A 24,473-nucleotide genomic window follows, 5' to 3' on the forward strand; every position below is an offset into this window, starting at 1 on the left:
ACTGAGGTAAAGGGCGCTTTACAGCCCCTGACGGTGTCTGAGACGCCTGGGCAGGTACTAACTGGTTTGCCGGCCGTCTCATGTCGTCAACTGATTTTTGTAATGTGCTGACATTATCACGTAATTCCATAAACAAAGCCATCCATTCCGGTGTCGACTCCCTGGGGGGTGACATCACCATTATCGGCAATTGCTCTGCCTCCACACCAACATCGTCCTCATACATGTCGACACACACGTACCGACACACAGCAGACACACAGGGAATGCTCTTATCGAAGACAGGACCCCACTAGCCCTTTGGGGAGACAGAGGGAGAGTTTGCCAGCACACACCCAAGCGCTATAATATATATGGGAACAACCTTATATAAGTGTTGTTCTTTATAGCAGCTTAAATATATCAAAATATCGCCAAAAAAATGCCCCCCCTCTCTGTTTTACCCTGTTTCTGTAGTGCAGTGCAGGGGAGAGTCCTGGGAGCCTTCCTCACAGCGGAGCTGAGCAGGAAAATGGCGCTGTGTGCTGAGGAGAATAAGCTCCGCCCCCTATTTCGGCGGGCTTTTCTCCCGTAGTTTTAGATAACTGGCATGGGTTAAATACATACATATAGCCTCAATGGCTATATGTGATGTATTCTTTTGCCATAAAGGTATTAAATATTGCTGCCCAGGGCGCCCCCAGCAGCGCCCTGCACCCTCCGTGACCGCTTGGTGTGAAGTGTGTGACAACAATGGCGCACAGCTGCAGTGCTGTGCGCTACCTTCATGAAGACTGAAGAGCCTTCTGCCGCCTGTTTCCGGACCTTCAATCTTCAGCATCTGTAAGGGGGGTCGGCGGCGCGGCTCCGGGACGAACCCCAGGGTGAGACCTGTGTTCCGACTCCCTCTGGAGCTAATGGTGTCCAGTAGCCTAAGAATCCAATCCATCCTGCACGCAGGTGAGTTGAAATTCTCTCCCCTAAGTCCCTCGATGCAGTGAGCCTGTTGCCAGCAGGACTCACTGAAAATAAGAAACCTAAAAAACTTTTTCTAAGCAGCTCTTTAAGAGAGCCACCTAGATTGCACCCTGCTCGGACGGGCACAAAAACCTAACTGAGGCTTGGAGGAGGGTCATAGGGGGAGGAGCCAGTACACACCACCTAATCCTAAAGCTTTATTTTTGTGCCCTGTCTCCTGCGGAGCCGCTATTCCCCATGGTCCTGACGGAGTCCCCAGCATCCACTTAGGACGTTAGAGAAAAAATATTGTAATTAAATTTGCGTTGCAAAAAGCAGCAAATTTTGGGGTAATTTGAGGACATTTTTATTTTTAAACCTCCCAAAATTACATGTAATTACTGGAGTAATTAAGCTACTTCTACATTTTCAGTTGCCTAATTAGTCATTAGGGTGAGGGTGTCCAAGGTGATCTGCACGATGTCCCAATATTTTAAACTTAAAATAAGGAATTGCAATACTCACAGGAATCATCCAGTTTGCCAGATCTCCATATTTTGACACCTGCATTGCTCCCAACATGGTCAAGTTCACATGACCGCTTAATAGGAGAGAAATAGACTGCAATGAAATAAACTGTATAGTATTTTTAACCAGGAAAAAAAAAAACATTTTGTTTCCCCCAGCACCCTGAATGATAGCAGTAACCGGATATAAATCCCACACAATATTAGAATTCAGAGATCTAGGTTACATATATTTGCGCAAATGTATGATTAAGCCCCCAAGCCACGTCAAGGCCTCTCAGTATATTGGGGGTCCCCAGCGCTATTATCTAGGTGCAGGGTGTGGCACCTCAAAAATGTGCATAATTGGTTTGCTGGTCTCAAATACAATGGCAGGATTGGCAAGTTTTCAGCCAGATATCAGGCAAATTGGTACAAATATAATTCTCGATATTTCATTAATCTCTGCTGAACACACACATAGCTCCAAAAAAGAAATATTTTTTTTTTTAATCTGGGTACCACTAATTCTGTGGTAAAAAAAATAAAAAAAATCAAACTTCCCATTTAAATGAAATAAACGGAAAAAAAATAAACATAAAAAACCTAAAATACCAAAAATGGATGTGATTTTTATGTACAATAATCATGAGTAGTGATGAGCGGGTTTGGTTCCTCGGAATCCGAACCCCCCCCGAACTTCACCCATTTTAAACGGTTCCGAGGCGGACTCGAATCTTCCCGCCTTGCTCGGATAACCCGAGCGCGCCCCGAACGTCATCATCCCGCTGTCGGATTCTCGCGAGATTCGTATTCTATAAGGAGCCGCGCGTCGCTGCCATTTTCACTCGTGCATTGGAGATGATAGGGAGAGGACGTGTGCAGCGTTCTCTCAGTTGTGTTCAGTGTACTGCAAATATCTGTGCTCAGTGTGCTTGCAAATATCTGTGCTCAGTGTGCTGAAAATATCTACGTTCTCTGCCTGAAAAACGCTCCATATCTGTGCTGCATTGTAGTATATAGTAGGAGGACAGTGCAGAATTTTGCTGACCAGTGACCACCAGTATAATATCAGTACGGTACAGTAGTCCACTGCTCTACCTACCTCTGTGTCGTCAAGTATACTATCCATCCATACCTGTGGTGCATTTTAGTTGTTGTGCGCAGTATATATAGTAGGAGGACAGTGCAAAATTTTGCTGTCCACCAGTATATAATATATAGCAGTACGGTACAGTAGTCCACTGTTCTACCTACCTCTGTGTCGTCAAGTATACTATCCATCCATACCTGTGGTGCATATAGTTGTTGTGCGCAGTATATATAGTAGGAGGACAGTGCAGAATTTTGCTGACCACCAGTATATAATATATAGCAGTACGGTACAGTAGTCCACTGCTCTACCTACCTCTGTCTCGTCAAGTATACTATCCATCCATACCTGTGGTGCATTTTAGTTGTTGTGCGCAGTATATATAGTAGGAGGACAGTGCATAATTTTGCTGACCACCAGTATATAATAAATAGCAGTACGGTACAGTAGTCCACTGCTCTACCTACCTCTGTGTCGTCAAGTATACTATCCATCCATACCTGTTGTGCATTTTAGTTGTTGTGTGCAGTGTATATATAGTAGGAGGACAGTGCAGAATTTTGCTGACCACCAGTATATAATATATAGCAGTACGGTACAGTAGGCCATTGTTATTGATATATTAGTGGCATATAATTCCACACATTAAAAAATGGAGAACAAAAATGTGGAGGGTAAAATAGGGAAAAATCAAGATCCACTTCCACCTCGTGCTGAAGCTGCTGCCACTAGTCATGGCCGAGACGATGAAATGCCATCAACGTCGTCTGCCAAGGCCGATGCCCAATGTCATAGTAGAGAGCATGTAAAATCCAAAAAACAAAAGTTCAGTAAAATGACCCAAAAATAAAAATTAAAAGCGTCTGATGAGAAGCGTAAACTTGCCAATATGCCATTTACGAAACGGAGTGGCAAGGAACGGCTGAGGCCCTGGCCTAAGTTCATGGCTAGTGGTTCAGATTCACATGAGGATGGAAGCACTAATCCTCTCGATAGACAAATGAAAAGACTTAAGCTGGCAAAAGCACAGCAAAGAACTATGCGTTCTTCTAAATCACAAATCACCAAGGAGAGTCCAATTGTGTCGGTTGCGATGCCTGACCTTCCCAACACTGGACGGGAAGAGGTGGCGCCTTCCACCATTTGCACGCCCCCTGCAAGTGCTGGAAGGAGCACCCGCAGCCCAGTTCCTGATAGTCAAATTGAAGATGTCACTGTTGAAGTACACCAGGATGAGGATATGGGTGTTGCTGGCGCTGAGGAGGAAATTGACAAGGAGGATTCTGATGGTGAGGTGGTTTGTTTAAGTCAGGCACCCGGGGAGACACCTGTTGTCCGTGGGACGAATATGGCCATTGACATGCCTGGTCAAATTACAAAAAAAAAATCACCTCTTCGGTGTGGAATTAGTTCAACAGAAATGCGGACAACTGGTGTCAAGCCGTGTGTTGCCTTTGTCAAGCTGTAATAAGTAGGGGCAAGGACGTTAACCACCTAGGAACATCCTCCCTTATACGTCACCTGGAGCGCATTCATCAGAAGTCATTGACAAGTTCAAAAACTTTGGGTGACAGCGGAAGCAGTCCACTGCCAACTAAATCCCTTCCTCTTGTAACCAAGCTCCTGCAAACCACACCACCAACTCCCTCAGTGTCAATTTCCTCCTTAGACAGGAAAGCCAATAGTCCTGCAGGCCATGTCACTGTCAAGTCTGACGAGTCCTCTCCTGCCTGGGATTCCTTCGATGCATCCTTGAGTGTAACGCCTATTGCTGCTGGCGCTGCTGTTGTTGCTGCTGGGAGTCGATCGTCATCCCAGAGAGGAAGTCGGAAGACCACTTTTACTACTTCCAGTAAGCAATTGACTGTCCAACAGTCCTTTGCGAGGAAGATGGAATATCACAGCAGTCATCCTGCTGCAAAGCGGATAACTCAGGCCTTGGTAGCCTGGGTGGTGAAAAACGTGTTTCCGGTATCCACCGTTAATTCACAGGGAACTAGAGAATTGATTGAGGTACTGTGTCCCCGGTACCAAATACCATCTAGGTTCCATTTCTCTAGGCAGGCGATACCGAGAATGTACACAGACGTCAGAAAAAGAGTCACCAGTGTCCTAAAACATGCAGTTGTACCCAATGTCCACTTAACCACGGACATGTGGACAAGTGGAGCAGGGCAGACTAAGGACTATATGACTGTGACAGCCCACTGGGTAGATGTATTGCCTCCCGCAGCAAGAACAGCAGCGGCGGCACCAGTAGCAGCATCTCGCAAACGCCAACTCGTTCCTAGGCAGGCTACGCTTTGTATCACCGCTTTCCATAAGAGACACACAGCTGACAACCTCTTACGGAAACTGAGGAACATCATCGCAGAATGGCTTACCCCAATTGGACTCTCCTGTGGATTTGTGACTTCGGACAACGTCACCAATATTGTGCGTGCATTACATGTGGGCAAATTCCAGCATGTCCCATGTTTTGCACATACATTGAATTTGGTGGTGCAGAATTATTTAAAAAACGACAGGGGTGTGCAAGAGATGCTGTCGGTGGCCCGAAGAATTGCGGGCCACTTTTGGCATTCAGCAACCGCGTGCCGAAAACTGGGGCACCAGCAAACACTCCTGAACCTGCCCCGCCATCATCTGAAGCAAGAGGTGGTAACGAGGTGGAATTCAACCCTCTATATGCTTCAGAGGATGGAATAGCAGCAAAAGGCCATTCAAGCCTATACAGCTACCTACGATATAGGCAAAGGAGGGCGAATGCACCTGACTCAAGCGCAGTGGAGAATGATTTCAACGTTGTGCAAGGTTCTGCAACCCTTTGAACTTGCCACACGTGAAGTCAGTTCAGACACTGCCAGCCTGAGTCAGGTCATTCCCCTCATCAGGCTTTTGCAGAAGAAGCTGGACAGATTGAAGGAGGAGCTAAAACAGAGCGATTCCGCTAGGCATGTGGGACGCTTAACCAGGATTCACGGGTGGTCTATCTGTTGAAATCAGAGCACTACATTTTGGCCACCGTGCTCGATCCTAGATTTAAAACCTATGTTGTATCTCTCTTTCCGGCAGACACAAGTCTGCAGAGGTTCAAAGACCTGCTGGTGAGAAAATTGTCAAGTCAAGCGGAACGTGACCAGTCAACAGCTCCTCCTTCACATTCTCCCGCAACTGGGGCTGCGAGGAAAAGGCTAAGAATTCCGAGCCCACCCACTGGCGGTGATGCAGGACAGTCTGGAGCGGACTGAAGGACCTGGTCCGGACTGAAGGACCTGACAACGATTACTGACATGTCGTCTACTGTCACTGCATATGATTCTGTCACCATTGAAAGAATGGTGGAGGATTATATGAGTGACCGCATCCAAGCAGGAACGTCAGACAGTCCGTACGTATACTGGCAGGAAAAAGAGGCAATTTGGAGGCCCTTGCAGAAACTGGCTTTATTTGACCTAAGTTGTCCCCCCTCCAGTGTGTACTCCGAAAGAGTGTTTAGTGCAGCCGCTCACCTTGTCCGCAATCGGCGTACGAGGTTACTTCCAGAAAATAAGATTTTAAACCTACCGGTAAATCTTTTTCTCCTAGTCCGTAGAGGATGCTGGGGACTCCGTAAGGACCATGGGGTATAGACGGGCTCCGCAGGAGACATGGGCACTATAAAGAACTTTTAGTATGGGTGTGCACTGGCTCCTCCCTCTATGCCCCTCCTCGAGACCTCAGTTAGAGAACTGTGCCCAGAGGAGATGGACAATACGATGAAAGGATTTTGTTAATTTAAGGGCAAGATTCATACCAGCCCACAACAAGCATACCATATAACCTGGAAACATGCAACCAGTTAACAGTATGAACAAAAACAGCATCAGTCAAAGACCGATTCCTACTGTAACATAACCCTTATGTAAGCAACAACTATATACAAGTCTTGCAGATTAAGTCCGCACTGGGACGGGCGCCCAGCATCCTCTAAGGACTAGGAGAAAAAGATTTACCAGTAGGTTTAAAATCTTATTTTCTCTTACGTCCTAGAGGATGCTGGGGACTCTGTAAGGACCATGGGGTTTATACCAAAGCTCCAAACCGGGTGGGAGAGTGCAGATGACTCTGTAGCACCGATTGAGCAAACGCGAGGTCCTCATCAGCCAGGGTATCAAACTTGTAGAATTTTGCAAAAGTGTTTGAACCCGACCAAGTAGCTGCTCGGCATAATTGCAAAGCCGAGATGCCTCGGGCAGCCGCCCAAGAAGAACCCACCTTCCTAGTGGAATGGGCCTTTACCGAATTTGGCAACGGCAATCCAGCTGTAGAATAAGCCTGCTGAATCGTGTTACAGATACAGCGAGAAATAGTCTGCTTTGACGCAGGCGCGCCAATCTTGTTGGCTGCATACAGGACAAACAGAGCCTCTGTTTTCCTAACCCTAGCCGTCCTGGCTACATAAACCTTTAGAGCCCTGACTACATCGAGGGACTTGGAGTCCTCCAAGTCGCTCGTAGCTACAGGCACCACAATAGGTTGGTTCATATGAAATGAAGACACCACCTTAGGTAAAAATTGAGGACGAGTCCCCAATTCTGCTCTATCCACATGAAAAATCAAGTAGGGGCTCTTGTGAGACAAGGCCGCCAATTCTGACACCCGCCTTGCCGAAGCCAAGGCCAATAACATGAGGTGAGAAATTTCAACTCAACCGTTTGAAGGGGTTCGAACCAGTGTGATTTAAGGAACTGTAACACCACGTTCAGGTCCCATTGTGCCACTGGGGGCACAAAAGGAGGCTGGATGTGCAGCACTCCCTTCACAAAAGTTTGGACTTCTGGGAGAGAAGCCAATTCCTTCTGAAAGAATATAGATAGGGCCAAAATCTGTACCTTAATGGAGCCTAACTTCAGGCCCATATCCACACCTGTCTGTAGGAAGTGGAGAAAATGGCCCAGATGGAAATCTTCCATAGAAGCATTCTTGGTTTCACACCAAGAGACATATTTCCTCCAAATACGGTGTTTCGCCGTCACCTCCTTCCTAGCCTTTATTAGAGTAGGTATGACCTCCTCCGGAATACCTTTCCCAGCTAGGATCCGGCGTTCAACCGCCATGCCGTCAAACGCAACCGCGGTAAGTCTTGGAACACGCAGGCTGCAACAGGTCCTCCCTGAGAGGAAGAGGCCAAGGATCTTCTGTGAGCATTTCCTGAAGATCTGAGTACCAGGCCCTTCGAGGCCAATCTGGAACAATCAGAATTGTCTGTACTCTTTTTTGTCTTATGATCCCCAAAATCTTTGCGATGAGAGGAAGAGGAGGAAACACATAGACCAACTGAAACACCCATGGTGTTACCAGGTCGTCTACTGCTATTGCCTGAGGGTCCCGGGACCTGGTACAATACCTCCGAAGTTTCTTGTTGAGGCGTGACGCCATCATGTCCACCTGAGGAACTCACCAGAGACCCGTTATCTCTGCAAAGACTTCTTGATGAAGTCCCCACTCTCCCGGATGGAGATCGTGTCTGCTGAGGAAGTCTGCTTCCCAGTTGTCCACTCCCAGAATGAAGACAGCTGACAGAGCGCTTACGTGACTTTCCGCCCAGCGAAGAATCCTGGTGGCTTCCGCCATCGCGACTCTGCTCCTTGTCCCGCCTTGGCGGTTCACATGAGCCACGGCTGTGACATTGTCTGATTGAATCAGAACCGGTAGGTTGCGAAGAAGACTCTCCGCTTGTCGAAGGCCGTTGTATATGGCCCTTAATTCCAGCACGTTGATGTGCAGACAGGACTCCTGGCTTGACCATAGTCCCTGAAAATTTCTTCCTTGGGTGACTGCTCCCCATCCTCGGAGGCTCGCGTCCGTGGTCACCAGAACCCAATTCTGAATGCCGAACCTGCGACCCTCTAGAAGGTGAGCACTTTGCAGCCACCATAGAAGAGACACCCTGGCCCTGGGGGACAGCGTTATTTTCTGATGTATTTCTAGATGGGACCTGGACCACTTGTCCAGAAGGTCCCACTGAAACGTCCTCGCATGAAACCTGCCGAAGGGAATGGTCTCGTAGGAGGCCACCATTTTTCCCAGAACTCGAGTGCATTGATGAACTGACACTCTTTTTGGCTTTAGCAGGTCTCTGACCATGTTCTGGAGGTCCTGGGCTTTTTCCAACGGGAAAAAAAACCTTCTTTCGTTCCGTGTCCAGTATCATGCCTAGGAACGATAGTCGAGTTGTTGGAACCAATTGCGACTTTGGCAGATTTAGAATCCAACCGTGCTGTTGGAGCACTCTCAGGGAGAGCGACACGTTCTTCAGCAATCGATCTCTTGATCTCGCCTTTATCAGGAGATCGTCCAAGTATGGGATAATTGTGACTCCCTGCCTGCGCAGGATCACCATCATTTCCGCCATTACCTTGGTGAAAATCCTCGGGGCCGTGGAAAGCCCAAACGGCAACGTCTGAAACTGGTAATGACAATCCTGTACAGCGAATCTCAGGTACTCCTGATGAGAGGGATATATGGGGACATGAAGGTAAGCATCCTTTATGTCTAGCGACACCATAAAATCCCCCCCGTCCAGGCTGGATATTACAGCTCGGAGCGATTCCATCTTGAATTTGAATCTTTTCAAGTACAGGTTTAGGGATTTTAGATTTAAAATGGGTCTGACCGAACCATCCGGCTTCGGGACCACAAACAGGGTCGAATAATATCCTTTTCCCTGTTGGACCAGGGGAACCCTGACAATCACTTAATGTTGACACAGCGTTTGAATTGCAGATAACACTACTTCCCTCTCTGGGGAAGAAGTTGGTAAGGCCGACTTGAAAAACCGGCGCGGGGGCACTTTCTCGAATTCCAGCTTGTAGCCCTGGGAAACAATTTCCATCGCCCAAGGATCCACGTCTGACTGAACCCAGACTTGGCTGAAGAGTCGAAGGCGTGCCCCCACCGGTCCGGACTCCCGTAGGGGAGCCCCAGCGTCATGCGGCGGACTTAGTAGAAGCCGGGGAGGACTTCTGATCCTGGGAACCAGCCGAAGCAGGTGTTCTTTTCCCTCTACCCTTACCTCTGGCAAGGAAGGGGGAGCCTCGACCTCTTCTGGACTTATGCGACCGAAAGGACTGCATCTGATACTGTGGAGTTTTCTTTTGCTGTTGGGGAACAAAAGGTAAAAAGGTAGATTTACCCGCTGTAGCTGTGGAAACCAGGTCCGCGAGACCGTCCCCAAACAACACGTCCCCCTTGTAAGGTAAAACCTCCATATGCTTTTTTGAGTCCGCATCACCCGTCCATTGGCGGGTCCATAAGGATAGTCTCACAGAAATAGCCATGGCATTGGCTCTGGAACCCAGCAATCCAATGTCTCTTTGAGCGTCTCTCATATACAAGACTGCGTCCTTAATATGGGCTAAAGTTAACAAAATGGTATCCCTATCTAGGGTATCAAGGTCAGCTGACAGGGTATCTGTCCAAGCTGCAACTGCGCTAAGTACCCATGCCGACGCAATTGCTGGTCTGAGCGAAGTTCCAGTATGTGTATTGATAGACTTTAATGTAGTCTCCTGCCTGCGGTCCGCAGGATCCTTGAGGGCCGCCGTGTCTGGAGACGGCAGCGCCACCTTCTTGGACAGGCGTGTTAAAGCCTTGTCCACGCTGGGAGAGGATTCCCAACGTACCCTGTCCTGCGTAGGGAAAGGGTATGCCATAAGAACTCTTTTGGGAATCTGCAGTTTCTTATCTGGAGATTCCCAAGCCTTTTCAAATAACTCGTTAAGTTCATGAGATGGGGGAAAGTTTACTACCTGCTTCTTTCCCTTAAACATGTGTACCCTCGTGTCGGGAACAGAGGGTTCATCAGTGATATGCAAAACATCCTTTATTGCAATAATCATACACTGAATACTTTTTGTCACCCTAGGGTGCAATCTTGCTTCCTCATAGTCGACACTGGAGTCAGAGTCCGTGTCGGTATCCGTGTCTACTATTTGTGACAAAGGACGTTTCTGAGACACCGAAGGGCCCTGTGAGTCGGTCCAATCCGTGGATTGACCCCCTGTTGTCTCCCTGGACTCTGCTTTGTCCAGTCTCTTATGTAAGGCTGCTACACTTGCATTTAACATATGCCACATATCCATCCATTCCTGAGTCGGCACCACCGATGGGGACTCAGCACTCATTTGCTCCACCTCCTCCTTGGACGAGCCTTCCGCTTCAAACATGCCGACACGCACGTACCGACACCCCACACACACCGGGATATAACTATAAGGGGACAATTCCCCAACCAGGCCCTTTGGAGAGACAGAGAGAGAGTATGCCAGCACACACCCAGCGCCAAACTGACACTGGAATAAGCCCAGACAGCGCTTTTATATTATAACAATAACTTTCCCACTCACTGCGCCAATATTGTGCCCTCCCTCCTCTTTCTCAGCCCTCTGATCCGTGTTCAGCAGGGGAGAGTCCGGGGAGCCAGCGTCTCTGCAGCTTCTGTGGAGAAAATGGCGCTGGTTGGCGCTGGCTGGAAAATGGCGCTGGTACCGCTCTGATTTTCAAAAAAATGGCGGGGGTTAATCTATTTACTGCCTCCGCAGCCTAATGAACTCTATTATGCCAGCCTTGAGTTTTATTGCTGCCCAGGGCGCCCCCCCTGCGCCCTGCACCCATCTGTGCCTGCTCTGTGTGTGTTGTGTGGGAGCAATGGCGCGTACCGCTGCGCGCTTACCTCAGTGAAGATCTGAAGTCTTCTTTTCTTCTCATACTCACCCGGCTTCTATCTTCCGGCTCTGCAAGGAGGACGGCGGCGCGGCTCCGGGACGAACTGCAGGGTGAGACCTGCGTTCCGACTCCCTCTGGAGCTAATGGTGTCCAATAGCCTAAGAAGCAGAGCCTATCATTTAAGTAGGTCTGCTTCTCTCTCCTTAGTCCCACGATGCAGGGAGCCTGTTGCCAGCAGTGCTCCCTGAAAATAGAAAACCTAACAAAATTCTTTAAACAGAGAAACTCAGGAGAGCTCCTCTGTAATGCACCCTATCTCCTCTGGGCACAAGATCTAACTGAGGTCTGGAGGAGGGGCATAGAGGGAGGAGCCAGTGCACACCCATACTAAAAGTTCTTTATAGTGCCCATGTCTCCTGCGGAGCCTGTCTATACCCCATGGTCCTTACGGAGTCCCCAGCATCCTCTAGGACGTAAGAGAAAATGTGGAGAAGATGATGTTCATCAAAATGAATTATAATCAATTCCTCCGTGGAGACATTCACCAGCAATTGCCTCCAGAAAGAACACAGGGACCCGACATGGTGGATTCCAGTGGGGACGAATTAATAATCTGTGAGGAGGGGGATGTACACAGTGAAAGGGGTGAGGAATCGGAGGATGTAGACATCTTGCCTCTGTAGAGCCAGTTTGTGCAAGGAGAGATTGATTGCTTCTTTTTTGGTGGGGGCCCAAACCAACCAGTTATTTCAGTCACAGTCGTGTGGCAGACCCTGTCGCTGAAATGATGGGTTTGTTAAAGTGTGCATGTCCTGTTTATACAACATAAGGGTGGGTGGGAGGGCCCAAGGACAATTCCATCTTTTTTCTTTCATTTTTCTTTGCATCATGTGCTGTTTGGGGACTATTTTTTGAAGTGCCATCCTCCTAGATGGGCCAGCTGTTTGTGTCGGCCACTTGGGTCACTTAGCTTAGCCATCCAGCGACCTTGGTGCACCTCTTTTTTTCTTTGCATCATGTGCGGTTTGGGGACAATTTTTTAAGTGCCATCCTGTCTGACACTGCAGTGCCACTCCTAGATGGGCCAGGTGTTTGTGCCGGCCACTTGGGTCGCATAGCTTAGTCATCCAGCGACCTCGGTGCAAATTTTAGGACTAAAAATAATATTGTGAGGTGTTCAGAATAGACTGGAAATGAGTGGAAATTATGGTTATTGAGGTTAATAATACTATGGGATCAAAATGACCCTCAAATTCTATGATTTAAGCTGTTTTTGAGGGTTTTTTGTAAAAAAACACCCAAATCCAAAACACACCCGAATCCGACAAAAAATTTTCAGGGAGGTTTTACCAAAACGCGTCCGAATCCAAAACACGGCCGCGGAACCGAATCCAAAACACAAAACCCGAAAAATTTCCGGTGCACATCACTAATCATGAGGCATTTTGAATTTTTGGGTAATTGCTCAACAACAACCAATAATTTCTTGATTAGCAATTGGCTTGAACAGACGCTAACTGCTAATATACAACATTCTCCCACAACTGCCCTAGGCCAAAACTATACAGTATGGGCCACTTACCCTCTAATCATGGCGAATGAGTCGTCGCTGGAGAAGTACGAGGCTCCCGGCAGAACAGTGACTGTTTCTTTACCTAATAACACAGAATGGAGAATTCTGCTGAGCCATGACTGACACATATACAATAATCAGCAATCACACCCCACAAAGCACAGTGATTTTGGTAGGTCACACCTGATTAATGGGTTTGAAAGGTTTGCCGCAGCAGTGTGACTATATATATATATATAATAAGATTTTAAACCTACTGGTAAATCTTTTTCTCATAGTCCGTAGAGGATGCTGGGACTCCGTAAGGACCATGGGGATAGACGGGCTCCGCAGGAGACATGGGCACTTTAAGAAAGACTTTGGATCTGGGTGTGCACTGGCTCCTCCCTCTATGCCCCTCCTCCAGACCTCAGTTAGAGAAACTGTGCCCGGAGGAGACTGACAGTACGAGGAAAGGATTTTTGTTAATCTAAGGGCAAGATTCATACCAGCCACACCAATCACACCGTATAACCCAGGGACGTGCAGTCAGGGGAGGCAGGGGAGGCAGTGCCTCCCCTGTGATTAATTATTAAAATAATATAAAGAAGATACTTATGACACATATTCTGTGTCATAAGTATGTTCTTTATTTAATTCTAATAATTTTCTGTGCTTATATGTGTTTGGGAGGCACTGATAGCAGTGCCTCCCAAACACAATGCAGACGGAACAGAGCGGGGGGCGGGGCTAAGCACTGGGCTTTAAAAGCCCATTCAAAATAAGCGTAAAAGCGGCGCTGAAAAAAGTGCCTCGCTGACAGGGACACCACCCCCATGTCAGCGAGGCACTTGTGATTGGACAGTGGATCCAGTGCTGGATCCGCTTGTCCAATCACCCAGACGCGGCGGGTCCCTGCGGTGTGTGTGTGCGGCTCTCCCCGTCCTTCTCCCACTGACAGCAGCGGTGTGCGGCTCTCCCCCCCCCCCCGTCCATCCTCGGCTGACTCCGTCCTGCCCATCTCTCCCTTCGTCCTCCTCCGTCCTGTACCACCGCCCTCCCGTTGTCAGCGCTGTTTGCGGCTCTCCCCCGACCTCCTCCCGCTGAACGATTCTCCCCCGTCCTTCTCTATTGGCTTCGGCTGGCTCCGTCCGCCCCGTCCTCCCCCCGTGTCTCCCTTCGTCCTCCCGCTGTCAGCAGCGGTTTGCGGCTCAACCCCGACCTCCTCCCACTCACAGCCAGCAGCAGGTTAGTCAGAGAGTCTCTCTCTCTCTCTCTCTCTCTCTCCTCTTTTCCCACCTCCTGTGGATTGAAGTTTAATGTTAATTTTTTTACAGGTATCGGCCCTATTGGATTCTACTGAACAAGTGGACGTGACCGGCGTGGGATGTAGGTAAGTAATCTGTCTCTCATTTTTACAGGTATCAGCCCTATTGGATTCTACTGGACAAGTGGACGTGACCGGCGTGGGATGTAGGTAAGTAATCTGTCTCTCATTTTTACAGGTATCGGCCCTATTGGATTCTACTGGACAAGTGGACGTGACCGGCGTGGGATGTAGGTAAGTAATCTGTCTCTCATTTTTACAGGTATCAGCCCTATTGGATTCTACTGGACAAGTGGACGTGACCAGCGTGGGATGTAGGTAAGTAATCTGTCTCTCATTTTTACAGGTATCGGCCCTATTGGATTCTACTGGACAAGTGGACGTGACCGGCGTGGGATGTAGGTAAGTAATCTGTCTCTCATTTTTACAGGTATCGGCCCTCTTGGATTCTACTGGACAAGCGGACGTGACCGGCGTGGGATGTAGGTAAGTAATCTGTCTCTCATTTTTACAGGTATCAGCCCTATTGGATTCTACTGCACAAGTGGACGTGACCGGCGTGGGATGTAGGTAAGTAATCTGTCTCTCATTTTTACAGGTATCAGCCCTATTGGATTCTACTGGACAAGTGGACGTGACCGGCGTGGGATGTAGGTAAGTAATCTGTCTCTCATTTTTACAGGTATCGGCCCTATTGGATTCTACTGGACAAGTGGACGTGACCGGCGTGGGATGTAGGTAAGTAATCTGTCTCTCATTTTTACAGGTATCGGCCCTATTGGATTCTACTGGACAAGTGGACGTGACCGGCGTGGGATGTAGGTAAGTAATCTGTCTCTCGTTTTTACAGGTATCGGCCCTATTGGATTCTACTGGACAAGTGGACGTGACCGGCGTGGGATGTAGGTAAGTAATCTGTCTCTCATTTTTACAGGTATCGGCCCTATTGGATTCTACTGGACAAGTGGACGTGACCGGCGTGGGATGTAGGTAAGTAATCTGTCTCTCATTTTTACAGGTATCGGCCCTATTGGATTCTACTGGACAAGTGGACGTGACCGGCGTGGGATGTAGGTAAGTATGTGTGAGTGTGTAAGTGTGATGTAATAAATTTTTACTGTCACGGTGTCTGTGTTGTGTTTTTATTTGGGTAGTTTTTGTTGTTGTAGAACTACAGGTACCAGCGGGCCCATTATTTCCCTGCATGCTGGTACTTGAGGTTCTCCAAGTACCAGCAAGCAGGGGAGGCTTGCTGGGCCTTATAGTTCCACAACAAAAAACAATATTCTTTTTTTAACACTCTTATGGCTATCAGCCTCCCATCCACCGCCCACGGATGGGGGGGACAGCCTCGGGCTTCACCCCTGGCCCTTGGGTGCTTGGAAGGGGGGACCCCTTCATCTAAGGGGTCCCCACTCCTCCAGGGAACCCCGGCCAGGGGTGACTAGTTGGGGGGGGTAATGCCACGGCCGCAGGGACCTACATAAGTGTGTGTCCCCCGGCTGTGGCATTATGTCCCTGGCTAGTGAAGCCCGGCGCTGGTTTTAAAAATACGGGGGACCCCTACGTCTTTTGTCCCCCGTATTTTTGGAACCAGGACCGGACTAAGAGCCCGGTGCTGGTTGTCTAAATACGGGGAACCCCTGTCCAATTTTTTTCCCAGTATTTAAACAACCAGGACTGGCTCAAAGAGCCCGAGGCTGGTTATACTTAGGAGGGGGGACCCCACACAATTTTTTTTATTTTTTTTTAACCCATTCAGCCACTTCTCCATTAAGTTAATGGAAGCCCTGGACAACAGAATTGCATTTATGTTCTCCTCCCACTCCCTTCCCAAACACCAAAAAAAAAATTCTATACAAATTTACAATATATCTCAAGTATGATGAGCAGGCAGGCAGCGGGCATTGGCGGCATCGGACTGAGATGCAAATTAGTGGCGGAGGGCTGGGTCAGTTGATTGTGGGCAAGTTTATAAGCCATTGGCGGTGGCAGCGGGCATCGGCTCAAGGGCAATAGCGGGCATTGGCTCAGTGGCGGTAGGGGTCATCGGCAGGATTCGGCGGGCATTATGGCTGTAGTGCCTCACCAGCCACTAACCTCACCGCACGCCACTGGTATAACCTGTGATATACTATCCAGTTAACAGTATGAAACAACAACATATCATCGGTCCAAAACAGACGAAACTATAAAACATAACCCTTATGAAAGCAATAACTATATACAAGTCTTGCAGAAGTAGTCCGAACTTGGGACGGGCGCCCAGCATCCTCTACGGACTACGAGAAAAAGATTTACCGGTAGGTTTAAAATCGTATTTTCTCTAACGTCCTAGAGGATGCTGGGACTCCGTAAGGACCATGGGGATTATACCAAAGCTCCCAAACGGGCGGGAGAGTGCGGATGACTCTGCAGCACCGACTGAGCAAACAGGAGGTCCTCCTCAGCCAGGGTATCAAACTTATAGAACTATGCAAAGGTGTTTGTACCCGAACAAGTAGCAGCTCGGCACAGCTGTAGTGCCGAGACCCCTCGGGCAGCCGCCCAAGACAAGCCCACCTTCCTAGTGGAATGGGCCTTAACCGATTTTGGTAACGGCAATCCTGCCGTAGAATGCGCCTGCTGAATCGTGTTACAGATCCAGCGAGCAATAGTCTGCTTTGAAGCAGGGCCGCCAACCTTGTTGGCTGCATACAGGACAAACAGTGCTTCTGTTTTTCTGATCCTAGCCGTTCTGGCCACGTAAATCTTCAAAGCCCTGACCACATCAAGGGACTCTGAATCCTCCAAGTCACGTGTAGCCACAGGCACGACAATAGGTTGGTTCATATGAAAAGATGAGACCACCTTAGGTAGGAATTGAGGACGGGTCCGCAATTCCGCTCTATCCATATGGAAAACCAGATAGGGGCTTTTATGTGATAAAGCCGCTAATTCCGAAACTCGCCTAGCCGAAGCCAAGGCTAATAACATGACCACCTTCCAAGTGAGATATTTCAACTCCACTGTTTAAGAGGCTCAAACCAATATGACTTAAGAAAACTTAACACCACGTTAAGGTCCCAAGGCGCCACCGGAGGTACAAAAGGAGGCTGAATATGCAGTACTCCCTTCACAAAAGTCTGTACTTCAGGCAGAGAGGCCAATTCCTTTTGAAAGAAAATGGATAAGGCCGAAATCTGAACTTTAATGGAGCCTAATTTTAGGCCCAAATTCACTCCAGTTTGTAGGAAGTGAAGAAAACGGCCTAGATGGAATTCTTCCGTAGGAGCATTGCTGGCCTCACACCAAGAAACATATTTTCTCCATATTCGGTGATAATGTGTAGATGTCACGTCCTTCCTAGCCTTTAGTAGCGTAGGAATGACCCCATCCGGAATACCTTTTTCCGCTAGGATTCGGCGTTCAACCGCCATGCCGTGAAACGCAGCTGCGGTAAGTCTTGGAACAGACAGGGGCCCTGTTGCAACAGGTCCTGTCTTAGAGGAAGAGGCCACGGATCTTCTGTGAGCATTTCCTGCAGATCCGGATACCAGGTCCTTCGTGGCCAATCTGGAACAATGAGTATTGTTCTCACTCCTCTTTTTCTTATTATTCTCAACACCTTGGGTATGAGAGGAAGAGGAGGAAATACATAAACCGACTGGAACACCCACGGTGTCACTAGGGCGTCCACAGCTACCGCCTGAGGGTCTCTTGACCTGGCGCAATACCTTTGTAGCTTTTTGTTGAGACGGGACGCCATCATGTCTATTTGGGGCAGTCCCCACCGACTTGCAATCTGTGCGAAGACTTCCTGATGAAGTCCCCACTCTCCCGGATGCAGGTCGTGTCTGCTGAGGAAGTCTGCTTCCCAGTTGTCCACTCCCGGAATGAACACTGCTGACAGTGCGCTTACATGATTCTCCGCCCAGCAAAGAATTCTGGTGGCTTCCGCCATCGCCACTCTGCTCCTTGTGCCGCCTTGGCGGTTTACATGAGCTACTGCGGTGACGTTGTCTGACTGGATCAGAACTGGTCGGTCGCGAAGTAAGGTCTCTGCTTGATGTAGGGCGTTGTATATGGCCCTTAGTTCCAGGATGTTGATGTGAAGACAAGTCTCTTGACTTGACCAAAGGCCTTGGAAATTTCTTCCCTGTGTGACTGCTCCCCAACCTCGGAGGCTCGCGTCCGTGGTCACCAGGATCCAATCCTGAATGCCGAACCTGCGGCCCTCTAGAAGGTGAGCACTCTGCAGCCACCACAGGAGAGATACCCTGGCCCTGGGGGACAGGGTGATCCGCTGATGCATGTGCAGATGTGACCCGGACCATTTGTCCAATAGGTCCCATTGGAAAGTCCTTGCATGGAACCTGCCGAAGGGAATGGCTTTGAATGTCGCCACCATTTTTCCCAGGACTTGAATGCAATGATGTACTGACACTTGTTTCGGCTTCAACAGGTTCTTGACTAGAGTCATAAGTTCCTGTGCTTTTTCTATCGGAAGAAAAACCCTTTTCTGGTCTCTGTCAAGAATCATGCCCAAGAAGGGCAGGCGGGTCGTAGGATTCAGCTGCGACTTTGGAATATTTAGAATCCAGCCGTGTCGCTGTAACACCTTCAGCGAAAGGGATACACTGTTCTGCATTTTCTCCCGTGATCTTGCCTTTATGAGGAGATCGTCCAAGTACAGGATAATTGTGACACATGGCTTGCGCAGGAGCACCATCATTTCCGCCATTACCTTGGTGAAATTTCTCGGGGCCGTGGAAAGCCCAAACGGCAACGTCTGAAATTGGTAATGACAGTCCTGTACCGCAAATCTCAGGTACGCCTGATGAGGAGGATATATGGGAACATGCAGGTATGCATCCTTTATGTCCAGAGATACCATAAAATCCCCCCCTTCCAGGCTGGCAATGACCGCTCTGAGCGATTCCATCTTGAACTTGAACCGTTTTAAGTAAAGGTTCAGGGATTTTAAATTCAAAATGGGTCTGACCGAACCGTCCGGTTTCGGGACCACAAACAGAGTTGAGTAGTACCCCTTCCCTCTCTGAAGCAGGGGAACCTTGGCCACCACTTGTTGAAGACACAATTTGTGAATCGCATGTAACACTATCTCCCTTTCCAGGGGAGAAGTTGGTAGCGCCGATTTGAAAAACCGGCGAGGAGGCACCTCTTCGAATTCCAGCTCGTATCCCTGGGAAACAATTTCTATTGCCCAGGGATCCACCTGTGAGTGAACCCAGATGTGGCTGAAAAGTCGAAGACGTGCCCCCACTGGAGCGGACTCCCTCAGGGGAGCCCCAGCGTCATGCGGTGGATTTTGCAGAGGCCAGGGAGGACTTCTGTTCCTGGGAACTAGCTGTGTTGTGCAGCTTTTTTCCTCTGCCCTTACCCCTGGCAAGAAAGGACGATCCACGTACTCTTTTGCTTTTATTTGAACGAAAGGACTGCATTTGATAATGAGGCGCTTTCTTAGATTGTGAGGGAATATAAGGCAAAAAATTAGATTTACCTGCCGTAGCTGTGGAGACGAGGTCCGAGAGGCCCTCTCCAAACAATTCCTCACCCTTGTAAGGCAAAAACTCCATATGCCTCTTTGAGTCGACATCACCAGTCCACTGTCGGGTCCATAAGACTCGCCTAGCAGAAATAGACATAGCGTTTATTCTGGAACCCAGTAAACTAATGTCCCTTTGAGCATCCCTCATATATAAGACAGCATCTTTTAAATGCCCTAAGGTCATTAAAATGGTATCCTTATCAAGGGTCTCAATATCCGCACTACAAACCCAGGCCGACGCAATTGCCGATCTGAGTAATGTACCAGAATGTGTGTAAATGGACTTCAAGGTAACCTCCTGCTTGCGGTTAGCAGGATCCTTGAGAGTAGCCGTATCTTGGGATGGGAGCGCTATCTTTTTTGATAAGCGTGTCAAAGCTTTGTCTACCCTAGGGGAGGATTCCCACCGTATTCTGTCCTGTGACGGGAAAGGATACGCTATTAGAATCCTTTTGGGAATCTGCAGTTTTTTGTCTGGAGTTTCCCACGCTTTTTCGCATAATTCGTTCAGCTCATGTGAAGAGGGAAAGGTGACCTCAGGTTTCTTTCCCTTATACATGTGTACCCTCGTGTCAGGGACAGGGGGTTCCTCAGTGATATGCAAAACATCTTTAATTGCGATAATCATATATCGAATACATTTAGCCATCCTTGGCTGCAATTTTGCATCATTGTAGTCGACACTGGAGTCTGAATCCGTGTCGGTATCTGTGTCAACTATTTGGGATAGTGGGCGCTTCTGAGACCCTGAAGGTCCCGGCGACATTGGGACAGACCCTTGTAAGACTGTACCCTAGCTTCAGTTTTGTCTAATCTTTTGTGCAATAAATTAACATTAGCACTTAAAACATTCCACATATCCATCCAGTCAGGTGTCGGCGCTGCCGACGGAGAACTAACATTCATACACTCCCCCTCCTCCTTAGGTGAGCCTTCAACCTCAGACATGTCGACACACGCGTACCGACACACCACACACACACAGGGAAGCTCTTTTCTGAAGACAGGTTCCCAACCAGGCCCTTTGGAGAGACAGAGAGAGAGTATGCCAGCACACACCCCAGCGCTATATGACCCAGGAAAAAACACAGAATGTTTACCCAGTAGCGCTTTTGTAGCATGTATATGCGCCAATTATGTGCCCCCCCTCTACTTTAAAACCCTCTTTCACCGTGTGTCAAGTAGGGGAGAGTCTGGGGAGCTTGCTGTGGAGAAAAATGGCGCTGGTGAGTGCTGAGGGAGAAGCCCCGCACCCTCGGCGGTGGGCTTCTGTCCCGCTCAAATTTCTTAATAACATGGCGGGGGCTCTTTTTATACATGTACAGTGCCCAGCTGTACATGTATATATGTGTATTTGCCACAGGAGGTTTTTATTGCTGCCCAGGGCCGATGTGTCCGATGTGTGTGAGGTGAATGGGAGCAATGGCGCACAGCTTCACTGCTGTGCGTTACCTCTATGAAGATCAAGGTATCTTCTGCCGCCTCTGAAGTCTTTTCCTCACATACTCACCCGGCTTCTATTTTCCGGCTTTGCGAGGAGGACGGCGGCGCGGCTCTGGGACGGACGGCGAGGGTGAGACCTGCGTACCGATCCCTCTGGAGCTAATGGTGTCCAGTAGCCTAAGAAACAGAGCCCTGAAACTCAGAGAAGTGGGTCTGTTTCTCTCTCATCAGTCCCTCAATGAAAGGGAGCCTGTTGCCAGCAGGCTCCCTGAAAATAAAAAACCTAACTAAAATACTTTCTTTTACAGGAAACTCAGGAGAGCTCCCTGAAAGCACCCACTGGGCACAGTATCAAACTGAGGTCTGGAGGAGGGGCATAGAGGGAGGAGCCAGTGCACACCCAGATCCAAAGTCTTTCTTAAAGTGCCCATGTCTCCTGCGGAGCCCATCTATCCCCATGCTCCTTACGGAGTCCCAGCATCCACTAGGACGTTAGAGAAATATATATATATATATATATATATATATATATATTGTGTAGATACAGCCTGGCACTCCTTTTATTGTGAGTGATGGTTGCCCAGGTGCCCTCAGTAATGAATCAGGATACAGGAAAACAAACCAGCGGCACTCAGGGTCTTATAGGTAGCACTCATGCAAAAATGACAACCTGCTTCGGTGCACAAATGGAAAATACCATAGAGTCCACAAATATTTGGCACTCGGAGACAACGAGTAGTAAATAGTAAAGTTTTATCCACAGGTCAACATTTCGGGGTCTCCCCCGTCGTCAGGACATGTATGCTGTTTTTTGTCCTGACGACGGGGGAGACCCCGAAATGTTGACCTGTGGATAAAACTTTACTATTTACTACTCGTTGTCTCAGAGTGCTAAATATTTGTGGACTCATATATATATATATATATATATATATAAATAACTTTTTCACGGGATTGCTGGTTTATCATGAATAATCTCACTAGGGAAAAAAACATGCTATCTTGGTTTACTGAAGATCTGAAAAATGAACACCGCATCAATAGGATATATTTACACAATGGAGTTAGACATTTTCTGGGCTGGACCAATAGTCGTGCCACTGGTGAAAATCAATTCTTTAAGAACTAGTCGGCATAGCCAGATTAAGGGGATGGGCCAGGGCATACAGTACCCCGGGCCCCCCTTTGTCAGGGGACCCCACCCCCCCGGCCAGAGCACACTGACATCACGAGATTCCCTCTTATGCAGCAGCAGAACCAGGCAGCCAGAATGTGAGCTGGACAGCATGCAGTGCAGGAAGAGACACAGGAGTATCAGGTTTTAGGAGCTACCGACGGAGCTTTCCGACTAGAGCAGACAGGATGGTGGAAAGAGATCTAAGTAACACAGGGATTCCAGCTTCTCCTCCATCCTACCTGGGTGTCTGGGGCCTGTGTAACTTGTTATCTAATGAGTGTGTAAGTAGTACAGAGGCTGCTGCTATTCCGGCATGTGACAAGATAGATTATAGATTTTATTTTTCTATGTGTATTTTAAGGTTGATTAAGTTTTAAGTATTTGTTCCACTGCAAGAAAAGTTTATAAAATAGTTGTCTTTCAAATAGGTGGAACTATAAACAGTACTCAGGCATTATTAAACCATTAGTTTAATTTTAATATGCACCACTGGTTTAAATTTCACATTCACAATCCATACCTCCCAGCATGACCCAATCCATACCTCCCAGCATGACCCAATCCATACCTCCCAGCATGACCCAATCCAGGAGGGACGACAAAATGCTCTCTACCTGGACTTCCCTCTTAATTTATGATTGCAATCACCTGTGTTGAATTACCTATCTTATCAATTAAATATTTCAACACAGGTGACACCAATAATATATTAAGAGGGAAGTCCAGGTAGAGAGCATTTTGTCCCTCCTGGAATGTGTCATGTTGGTAGGTATGCACAATCTATTAAACACCCCCCTCCCCCCCACAACCACCTTTCCATGGAGTCTCCATTGTAGTATTATTTTTCCACCATTTGCAAAGTGAGGTATTTTTACCTGCATTGATCAGATCGGGATCCACTTCATCTTCCGTGGGGTAAGGGCCCTAATGAAAACAGGACATTTACACACAAACAAATGTAGTATTTTGAAGATTTCTGCTCATCTACTTTATTACTGATATGTATCATTGTTCTATTTTGATTATACAGTAACTGATACCAGTGATATTACTAAACACAATTACTGGAGAACATCTCTCATTATTAAAGTGCACTCATTGCCTACAAACAGAGGAAACGGCCATTTTGTGGGTTGTACCTATAATTTCAGAGGAAAATGGCCGCTCAAACACAAATTCCAGTGATATACAGCAGATAGTTAATAGTAGCAACTACGAATCTACATGATTAGCTGACACAAAAGTAGTTTCATCAACAGAATACTAACAATCTACCATACACACACCAGCAGAAATGGTAAACACATACAAATCCACCATTTTGTCTGTCTTCCATAATAATCCAGGCATCATACAAGTATTCTACCTCAGGGATATTCTATTCTCTGGCAGCTCTAGGACAAGAGAGACACCAGAATGCCAAGACCAGTGTGGGGGGCAGAGACTCTGACGGAACCCCAAAACGTTTATTATGGGATTACCTGCAACTTTACCACAGAAATCAACTGAGAGGTCACTACAATGTACGTCAGAGTCCATTGACTAGTACTAGAAAAACGTTTATGGGGTTTGTCCATTGCTTGTGGCTTTTGTGCTCTTTACAGTGTCATTGCATTCCTCAATAGCTTGTAATATTGATTTTTATTTATAGAAAATATACAATAAAAAATCCATATATTATCAGAGACGTACCAGGCCCAGGACTCCATTTTCACTCTGAAGATGAACAGTGATATCTTTCTTGATGTAGTTGCTCGCCAACATTGGAATACCAATACCCAAGTTTGCTGGAATTGTCATCTATTAAGGCTGAATAGATATTATTGTGCTGAAAACAGAGGCTGTGCCATGAGCTGTACCCATAGCTCAGAAAGAAACAAGTGCTCCATGCTACATTTATTCAGTGCATGTGTGAGGTGGTCGTTATATAAAGGAGAGTTTTCTTTTAAAGAGTCAAACATCCATGTGGCATAGATGGGCAGGACCCAACCTCAAGCTGCGTACACACCTTCCGACAGTGTACCTCAGCAAGTGAACGATACACTGCACTACCGCACACACTGCATGATCTGCTGGACGATGGCGCAATGTATTGTTACATGCCGCATGTAACAATGCCACAACGGCCGTGGAATCGTCCCATTAGATGTGCAGCAATGGGACGATGCAACCACCCAAT

The 24,473-nt window shown here is 47.8% G+C and overlaps 1 protein-coding gene across 2 annotated transcripts in view; it reads right to left on the minus strand.

The window, feature by feature from the left end:
• The window catches only part of OXCT1 (3-oxoacid CoA-transferase 1), a 335,539-nt gene that overhangs the window by 201,442 nt on the left and 109,624 nt on the right, over positions 1-24,473 (minus strand). For both annotated transcript variants that reach the window (XM_063961479.1, XM_063961471.1), the window contains 4 exons: positions 23,987-24,081; positions 23,170-23,218; positions 12,827-12,899; positions 1,462-1,537 (listed from right to left, as the gene is read on the minus strand). In XM_063961479.1, coding sequence (XP_063817549.1) covers positions 1,462-1,537; positions 12,827-12,899; positions 23,170-23,218; positions 23,987-24,081 — 293 coding nt within the window. The remainder of the gene's footprint in view (positions 1-1,461; positions 1,538-12,826; positions 12,900-23,169; positions 23,219-23,986; positions 24,082-24,473) is intronic.

The sequence above is a fragment of the Pseudophryne corroboree genome, chromosome 1 (assembly GCF_028390025.1).
Source record: "Pseudophryne corroboree isolate aPseCor3 chromosome 1, aPseCor3.hap2, whole genome shotgun sequence".
NCBI classification, from domain to species: Eukaryota; Metazoa; Chordata; class Amphibia; order Anura; family Myobatrachidae; genus Pseudophryne; species Pseudophryne corroboree.